This window comes from Phaseolus vulgaris, chromosome 10, assembly GCF_051622355.1.
Source record: "Phaseolus vulgaris cultivar YP4 chromosome 10, ASM5162235v1, whole genome shotgun sequence".
NCBI lineage: Eukaryota > Viridiplantae > Streptophyta > Magnoliopsida > Fabales > Fabaceae > Phaseolus > Phaseolus vulgaris.
Window position 1 is genome coordinate 32,133,382 of NC_143507.1, and position 10,167 is coordinate 32,143,548.

Below are 10,167 nucleotides of genomic sequence, written 5' to 3' on the forward strand. Positions count from 1 at the left end.
TGCTAAGAACCCTAGCAAGGTACACAGTTTCTAAGATTGAAACTACTTTATACACTTATTGTTTCTTTGCTCTAATACTGACTTGAGCGTCGGAGTGCAAACGACCGTCAAGGCGCCCTTTGTCTTTGCAGGTGAAAGATTCTTCAACAGAGGAAGTTCGATTCTCAGACGAAGATAGGAGGGCCATAGGCTGCCGGTCGAGTCAACCAATGAGCGAGTCAACCAGCGAGAACAAGATGCAAGAACATCTTCAAAGTTGGATTTTCCAGTTGTAAGTTTGTCCAAAGTTTTCAAAAGATAATGAATCTTTCTTTCAAAATTTTCACAATTTTCACAAGCTTTTGACTCAAACTACAAGATGAGTTTTTGTAAATCAGATCAAGGTTTTCAAAATCTTCTTTTGTTTTTCCCAACTCTTCTTCTAGAGACTTGATTCTGTTTTCCAGCCAATTATTTTCAAAAGCTTTCCAGTTGTAAGAAAGTGCCAATCGGTTAACCTCTTCATGAGTTTCATTGAAAGCTTCAAGCAATTGATAATAGTTGTTACCTTTGATTGAAGATGATGAACTCATGTTGCTGGACACAGATGCTCTAAGGCAGAGATTTGCTTGTTCATCATCAGAAAAGCTTGAGGATGAAACATCATTGTCATCTCATACCACATAAGCCTTTTTAGCTTTTCCCTTTTTCTCATTTCTGAAATATGTTTTTTCTTTGATTTCACTGTTGGGGCATTCTGCCTTGATATGACCTTGTTCACCACAACCATAACAAGTGTATTTGTTAATATTAAAATCATTGGGTTTTTCGGAACCATACCTCTTTGAAGCTTGACTTTTCTTCTTCAAGAACTTGCTGAATTTTCTTGACAACAAACTCATGGTGTGTTCATCACTTCCACTTGAGTCTTGTTGTTGTTTGCAAGCTTTGAGTGTTATACCCTTGTGGTGTTTGTCCTCACTTTCTTGAACGACAAGCCTATTCATTTCAAGCTCGTGTTCTCTAAGCTTACCAAACAATGATGCAGCAGTCATTGATGTTAAATCTTTTGATTCAGAGATGACAGTGACCTTTGGATGCCATGTTCTATCAAGACATTTCAGTATCTTGATGTTCAGCTCCTCCTTGTCAAAAGTCTTACCAAGACTCATCAAGTGATTCACTATTTGAGAGAACCTCTTATGCACATCACAAATGGTTTCTCCCTTCTGCTTTCTAAAAAGTTCATACTCTTTAATAAGAGCATGCTTTCTGGCTCGCTTGACATCGTTTGTCCCTTCATGTGTGACTTCAAGGATGTCCCACATTTCCTTTGCTGAGCTACACTGTGATACCCTGAAAAATTCATCATAACTCAAGACAAAGGTTATTATATTCTTGGCAATCCAGTCAAATTTGGCTTTTTTACTTTTAGCCTCAGTCCAATCAGATGAAGGTTTATCAATTAAAACCTCATCTCTTTTGGCTTGAGGTATAAAGGGACCATTTTCAATTGTTTCCCATATACCCTTATCAGTTGAATGCATAAAGATTTTCATTCTCACCTTCCAAAACTGATAATTAACCTCACAAAACAGTGGTGACCTGTTTATGGAAGCACCTTCCCCAAAAGGCTTGTCAGCCATGTAAATATATATATATATATATATATATATATTTAGAAAAAAGACAGAAACTTGAATATTTTTCAAGAACCTAGCTTTGATACCAATTGTTAGAATAAATGGGCTTAACACAAGAGGGGGATGAATTGTTTGTCAAAGATTTTCGCAAAACTTGATTAAGAATGAACCTTTATCAAACAATCACAGATAAGCACTTAAGGAAAGCAATTAAACAAGGATACAAAAACTATTACAAAATTTTAACCGATTGAAATTGCATTTTAATCGGTTGTTTATACCAGCAGCAGAAACAAAATTAACACAAACAATTATAAGGAGTTAGAGAAAGAGAGATTTACACAACAATTTTATACTGGTTCACTCAACCTTGAACTACATTCAGTTCTCAGAACAACCACTGAGTTCCACTAGTAATCAAATCCGGATTACACAAACACACCACAAATGATGGAAGAGGGCCCAAGCTCACCACACTATGAAAGCCAAAAGACTAAGACCGTCTAGCTTCACAAAGGAGCGTCTAGCCTCTCAAAGGAGCGTCTAGTCTTCCAAATGGAGCGTCTAGCTTCACAAGGGAGCGTCTAGCCATGGCTACATAAGGAGCATCTATGAAGAGTCCTAGACCGTCTAGCTTCACACACATGAGCCAAGCTACGGTTTGGGAAGAGAAGGCTTTGTTGCATAAAGGCCCATTAGGGGTACTTAGTAGATAGGATAGTGTAGAAAGCACTTTGTGAAGGAAACATTCTAGAAACTAGGTTTGTGTGGCCGGTCATTGCACATGGCACATGGCTTAGGTTTTACATTTAATTTTTGTTTTCTTTTCATTAGAAAGTAGCTTACCTTTTACGTCCAAGATGGCCTACAAATAGGAAGGCTATCTCATTGTATTTTTCAAGTTTAATTGAGTATTGTTATGCTGCCATTTTTGTGCACTAGCTTTACTTCTCCTAGAAATCTAGGCTATAAACTTCAATCCTTTCACCTTTCTCCCTTGAGCTGGCCGAACCACTCAAACATCACACTCCTCATGCACCTTCAAAGCCAACACAACTCATAGGAGGGCTTTGTTTCACTCACCCATTGCTTCCGCATCACTTTTACTACTTTGATTCAAGAAGAACACATGAAATGCCATCATTTGGTATCATGAGCTTTTGGTTCTTCAAGATGAGTAGCTTGGTCTTTTAAATTTTCAGTTCTTCTTTATTTCATATTGTCATTTACATTCCATACTTGTCTTGCTGTTTTTTACTTTTTAAATTGTTCTTGGTGTGCTTATGGAAGATCCAACCAAAGCACAATTGTTCAATTGATCTTGAACAAATTCTGTGCAGCTTGTGATAGGATTCCTTACACCATTGAATGGCTGTTTTTCTTTTAGGAATTTGAGTCCTTATTGCTTTCTTAATTTTGCTTCATTTTATGCTTTGAGTCTTTATTTTCTGAATCTATAAATGTTGTGTCAAGTCATGTGAATCCATATTTGTCAACAATTCTTAGTAGTCCTATTATTGGCTTGATTGTTTCTTGCTTTTGGGTCTCTTTAAATTGTTTGAATCTGCTATTCTTTGATCCTTTGGTGCCTTTTTTATTTTTAGTTTGAGTTCATAATTGTGTCTTAGTTCTTACACAATTTCCATTCTTACATTTCCATTGTGTTAATTTTGGTTATCTTGCTGTTTTCTTCCAGTTTTCCAGATTTCCCCTGTATCATCTCTCTGTTCTGGGCTGTTTTGTTTAAAAAAATATTTCCACCCATAGGAAAATTCTGATTTTCTGGAAAATGCAAGTTTAAAGTGTTATAGAAAAGACAAAAAAAGAATGAGGTCAAAAGAAGCAACAGAAAAAAATGATAAATCTTACACAATCAGAGTGCAAATCTTGAGCGCTCCAGCTGGCCTAACTGCACACCAAATTTGCAAAAATTATTAAAAAAAATGGTGCATGCGTTTTAGGTGATTCCAAAGCCAAAATTTAGATAAGATCCTGAATTTTCTTGCATCCAAATTTCAGAAACAAATTTTACAATTACAGCTCAGCATAAATCGGGGAACAAACACGTTTTCTGGCCCACAACATTTTCCAGTGGTGCTGTTTTTTTTTTATTTGGTCATCTAATCTAGTGCTTTTCTTTAGGAATTCTTTTGTGTGCCAACCTTTTATTGAGTACCTTTAATTTTTTGCTTTAATTTCTTGAATCTCTTTCTAAGTTGTCATATTATAAATTCTTTTGGTGGTACTGTTTTCTTTCAATTAAATTTGTTTCTTGCTTTTGTTTCTTGACCTCTCATTTTGGGTGCTGGAATTTAATTCTCTCTTGGTGCTTATGTGCATGGAAATTGACTTGGTTTAAGGTTAAGCCCTTGTGAATAGGTGCTGGAAATTGGAGAATTAAAGCCAACTTTCTAAGGAGGAGTCAAAGCTAAGGCGAAACAAGCTTCTTGAAACAAACACTACAAACACCTAGAAGATCAACAATCAAGACAACAAAGAAAGTGCACTAGCCAAAAAGAGGAACAACAAAGGGGGTTTTCTTATCTCCTTTACAACTTGGATTATTGTTAATTACCTCTTTTAAATTACGTTTTAGACGGTGAGTGTGTCTTCAAGGGCTCAAAGTGTCTAAGAAGCCTCACCTAGGGCCGAATAGCGTAGTAATTTAGCTTAGAATTTGTTGCTTGTTTGAACTTGTTTGAACTTGTTTTTCTTTTGTTTTGGTAGAAACGTTTTGCATGCTTAGTATTGTTTAATTTTGTGCTATACCGACTAGCTTTGCTGCATATCTAGCTTACATAGTTTTCTTGCTTTTGATTTCTCAACTTCTTGTGTTCTAAGTGTTTTACTAAGAGAAAATTTTGTGTGAAGTCATTGGAGGAAAGTTTTTGGCAAGGAAAAGGCTTGGTACTTAAGTAGTCCATTGTGACTCACCTCCCTTACCTGGAAAACTCCCTTCTCTAACTTTCCTAAACTTTCTCCAAGTAAAACACCTATATACACAAAGTTTTAGCCATGTCTTCTTCTTCTCACTCTCCAAAGTCTATAGAAAGTGAAGTAAAATCTTTGAAAACTCTTTTAAAAGAAGTATCCCAAGCGGTACAATTGATATCTTTTAGACAATTGGAGAATGAGAACAAAATCAATGAGTTGGCTAAAGCTCAAGAAGAGAAGTCACAAAAATCACAAAAATAAAAAAAAACTCATGCATCCCATTCTCAAAGTATTGAGTCTCTAGGGGAGGGAAGCCGATCAATGATTATTACCAACCACCCCCTAGAAGAACTAGGCAAAGGGAACAAGAGGTGCCAAGGGAAACTAGAGTAGACCTACCTCATTTTCATGGAAAGGAAAATGTAGAAATATATCTAGATTGGGAGATGAAGGTAGAGCAACTCTTTGCTTGCCATAGGGTAAGTGAGGAACGTAAGGTACCCTTAGCCACCCTTAGTTTCCAAGGAAATGCTATGTATTGGTGGACCTCTTTAGAGAGAGACCGACGTCTTCATAGGGAACCTCCCATAGAATATTGGAATGACCTTAGGGGAGCCCTAAGACGTCGACATATACCTTCTTACTACCATAGGGAGTTGATGGACAAGCTCCAAAGACTCCAACAAAAGAATATGAGCGTAGAAGAGTATAGACAAAAGATGGAGCTCTACATGATGAGAGCCTCCATTAGAGAAGAGGAGGAAACCACCATATCTAGGTTCCTTAGTGGCCTATCACTTGAGATAAGAGATAGAGTAGAACTATTACCCTATCAAGACTTGAATGATTTGGTTCAACTTTGCATTAAAGTTGAACAACAAAATTTGCGCAAAACTTCAAGTCAAAGGGTAGATTCTTACTCCAACTCTTATCCCAAGAAAGACTTTAAAAGGGAGGGTAGTACACCTAGAGACGAACCCAAAGAGACTACCAAACCTTTAGTGAAAGATGCCTCCACCCCATACATCCGTGCTAGGGACACCAAATGTTTTAAATGTTTTGGAAGAGGGCATGTGCAAGCACAATGTCCAAACCAAAGAATTTTGTTTTTAAAAGGAAAAGATGAATACACAAGTGGTGAAGATGAACCTAGTACCCAAGAAAAAGGGGAAGGAGAAAGGATAAATCCTTTGGAGGGGGACTTATTGATGATTCAAAGAATCCTCCACAATCAACCTAGTGCACCCATTAAGACACAATGAGAGAACATTTTTCATACTAGATGCAATGTTTTAGAAAATATATGTTCTCTTATTGTGGATGGTGGGTCATGCTGCAATTGTTGTAGCACTAGATTGATTGAAAAATTACAACTACAAGTAGTTCCTCATCCACAACCTTACAATTTACAATGGATCAATGAGGATGGAGAACTACGTGTAGACAAACAAGTGGAAATCGAGTTTTCTATAGGAAACTACAAAGACAATGTTTTATGTGATGTAGTACCTATGGAAGCTTGCCACATCTTATTAGGTAGACCATGGCAATTTGATAAGAAAACCTCACATAATGGTCTAACTAACGAGATTTCTTTTATCCACAAGCATAAAAGGTTTGTACTTAGCCCTTTACCACATTCCCAAGTGGTAAAAGACCAAATACAAATGAAACACAAAAGGGATGAAGAAAAAATAGAAAAAGAAAAAAATTTTGGGAAACAAAAGGCGTGGGAGAATAGTGTTCCTTCCCACAAGGTCATTCAACAAGTCAAGCATATTGAAAATACCTTTACAAACATGCTTCTTGTTGAACAACCTAGCCTTTCCTTTTGTAAAGGAACACTTGCAAGCATGAGCACAAAAAAAAAGTCCTTACAAGAAGCTTGCATAGATCAAGAAGGAGAACTCATGGGACAAAAGAAAGTTGATCAAACGCTAGAGCTTTTAAGAGGAAAACTTTTGTCACCCATGAGAAAAGAGGTTCAAAGACATTACTTTAAGTACAACTCATGTTTTCAAACTACACCTAAAGTAAAGTCTCATGAACTCTATACTCCTTCACCTTTTGCAAATGATCCTTGGGAAGATACAAATTTCATTTTAAAACTCCCTAGGACAACAAAAGGTTTTAATTCAATCTTCATGGTTATGGATAAACTCTTCTCTAGAGAAGTGATACATCTTCATGGTTTATTTTCAAGCATAGTATTGAATAGAGCTCCAACTTTCGCAAACCATGATTTGAGGATTTCCTTTGGAAAACTTGCAACTAAGTTGCACACTTTAAATGCTTATCATCCTCAAACGCATGGTCAAAATATTTTTGAAAATATAGCTCTTTCTATTATGCCTAGAATAATCATGAAGTGCACACACAATTTTAAAGATGAGCAAACATACCATCAAGTAGTTCACAAAACTACTTCTACTTTTAAAGTTATGTGTGTGCTCAATCATCTTTCTTCTTTTAAGTTGTTACCATCTTCTATAGGATTTATGCCTCAAGAGAAGGTAACCACAAATGACCATTTTAAAATACAAAAGATGATTAGAGGCCACACACAACCCTTAAAAGAGAAATCTTGTCCAAGGTTGCCAACACCAAAAGACAAACAACAATGGCAACCTAGTAAAATTAATTTGCAAACTAACACCTATGCTTTATTTGATTATTTCTATAGGTGGACGTTTGATCCAGGAGGACAAGCTTTGAAGAAACAAGATGCTGCTATCCGAGATCAAGCCTGAAGATCTGAGGATAGATCTTCTCAAAAGAAGGAGGAGATGATGGACACCATCCAACCACAACCATTCCCCTAAGCAAAAGCATTGGATTTGAGGACAAATCCTTTTCAAGAGGGAGGGGATGATGGAAGAGGGCCCAAGCTCACCACACTATGAAAGCCAAAAGACTAAGACCGTCTAGCTTCACAAAGGAGCGTCTAGCCTCTCAAAGGAGCGTCTAGTCTTCCAAATGGAGCGTCTAGCTTCACAAGGGAGCGTCTAGCCATGGCTACATAAGGAGCATCTATGAAGAGTCCTAGACCGTCTAGCTTCACACACATGAGCCAAGCTACGGTTTGGGAAGAGAAGGCTTTGTTGCATAAAGGCCCATTAGGGGTACTTAGTAGATAGGATAGTGTAGAAAGCACTTTGTGAAGGAAACATTCTAGAAACTAGGTTTGTGTGGCCGGTCATTGCACATGGCACATGGCTTAGGTTTTACATTTAATTTTTGTTTTCTTTTCATTAGAAAGTAGCTTACCTTTTACGTCCAAGATGGCCTACAAATAGGAAGGCTATCTCATTGTATTTTTCAAGTTTAATTGAGTATTGTTATGCTGCCATTTTTGTGCACTAGCTTTACTTCTCCTAGAAATCTAGGCTATAAACTTCAATCCTTTCACCTTTCTCCCTTGAGCTGGCCGAACCACTCAAACATCACACTCCTCATGCACCTTCAAAGCCAACACAACTCATAGGAGGGCTTTGTTTCACTCACCCATTGCTTCCGCATCACTTTTACTACTTTGATTCAAGAAGAACACATGAAATGCCATCAACAAAGAGGTGACCTTGAAAACTACAAGCATCACAACTTCAAACTTTAACTTGGATTTGAAACATCAAAACTACCATGCTCAACAGTAAGGATATCAGTTTGTGTAGCCATGCAAAGAAGAGAAAAGAAAAATTATATTGAAAAGGTTATTTTACAGAGGTGAGTCTCAATTGTTTATATAACAGAGACTAACAGAGAGAAAGACACTAGCCAATACAAACATGTTAATAGTTTTGATACTTAACAATGTTTATCAAAAGAAAGTCGGGCAAAATATCGATCCCGAGGGAGATGAAGTAGACCAATCTTTTTCTGGGTTCATAATCTCCTTGCTCACACAATTCCTCTACTTTCATTTTGTTGAGGCACCCCTAGTGACAACAGGTATTGAATGAGAAAGTAAATGATTTCTGATCAATTAATACCATCAAAGTGAAAAATTAAATTGTCCATAAAAACTACTCTTTGCATTCCATTTTACTACCTCTCTATTTTGACATTTGTTCAAGATTCAATTGTTCTCTAGGCGAGATGCTACAAATTGTTAATGTTGATTTAAAACTTGTCATTTGTGTTAAAATCCTCCGATATAGTATATTTTTGCCTACCAGTTACTTAAAAAAAATGTTTAACTATACAAAAATAAAAGTAATTAATTCATGTTATAATTAAACAGGTATAGCTAACCATCAAATTATCTGTTGTTTTTTTAAACAAACCCTAAAATAAGATTTTAATTAGGTTTCTATTAATTACAAACATTTCACTCATTTTAAACCAATTGAATAAATTGAAAAAGAAAATATAAAGATAGCATTAAACAGTTTAAGACTGCACACAAATTTATGGATAACTAAAATTATTTACTGTTCTTAAAAAATATAAACATATCAGTCGATCTCGTTGTGACATTTTAATCTCTTATAATTTTTTAGCTGAAATTTATTTTCCATATTTTTAGAAGTTATTGCACCTGTAATCTACATATATTGTTAGTTTTTTTATAGGGTCCGAGTTGTTCGTCTTGCATAGATCCGGTCCGTGTTAGAAGTTTAAACTTATTTTACTGAACCGTCCAGCATAAGAAGTAACCCGCGTGTCTGCGGACCAGCCTGCATAAGAATTTTTTTTTCTTCAAAAATTAAAACTTCATTAATTATAAAAAAACTTATTTATCTGTGTTTCAAGTCATTTAATTAAGATAAAAATATAAATTCAAGTATGAGGATTGTTAGAAGGCTTGATTAAAAATAATTAAAGTTTTGCTTTGCATATATTTTTTCCTATATATGTATGTAAATGTACAAGAGTATTTTACCAAAGTTTTGCTACAAAATATTTTAATGAAGATGACTAATTTTTTAAGTATCCTATTGAAATCTCTTTTTTATATTATTTTTTTAATAATAAATTTTAAATATACGACTTTACTTAAAACTAAATCTACTGTCACTCTTAATACTAACTCCTTTAGATGATTAAAATAAAACATTCTTTTTTTAGTACATTAAATTCAATTTTTTTAAAATAAAATAAAATAAAGGTCACACTGCAATAATGGATGAATGACTATGATTTTTTTACAAAAAAAAATTAAATAATTATTTTTTTAATTACGTGGGCCAGTGAACCAACCCATCCTATCTTGTTATTGACCTACACAGACTGCGAATTATGCGAGACGGGTCAAAGCGAGTTAGCGAACTAAATTAGTAAACTTATCCCACACTTTTTGGTAGCGGGTTGAAGCCATCACTAGTTTTTTTACTTGTGCGACAAATATAAAATATATGAAATGGTTTAAAAAGTTTAAAATTGAAGAAAAAAAATAAAGAAATTTAAATAATTTTCTAGAAAAGTGATGAGCAAGTGTAAGTTCAACATCTTCTATTTTTTTTATTAATGAACTTTGAATGAAAAGCTTATATTGATTTAAATAAAATAAAGTAATTTTACTGATATAATCTTAATTAAATTATTGAACATGGAATAATGCTTCTATTTTCTTTCTCACTTCAGAGTTCAACCTTTAGTTGTATTACCTTTC

The 10,167-nt window shown here is 35.1% G+C and overlaps 1 protein-coding gene across 1 annotated transcript; it reads right to left on the reverse strand.

Annotated features, from left to right (window-relative positions):
• Window positions 1–653: 653 nt before the first annotated feature.
• On the reverse strand, window positions 654–1,625 carry LOC137817031 (uncharacterized). The gene has a single exon (XM_068620247.1). The coding sequence runs from the start codon at window positions 1,623–1,625 to the stop codon at window positions 654–656; it is 972 nt and encodes a 323-aa protein (XP_068476348.1).
• Between the last annotated feature and the right edge of the window lie 8,542 nt (window positions 1,626–10,167).

Excerpts from the sequence above, each read along its gene's own strand:
- LOC137817031 (XM_068620247.1), bottom strand. The coding sequence starts at position 1,625 with ATGGCTGACAAGCCTTTTGGGGAAGGTGCTTCCATAAACAGGTCACCA.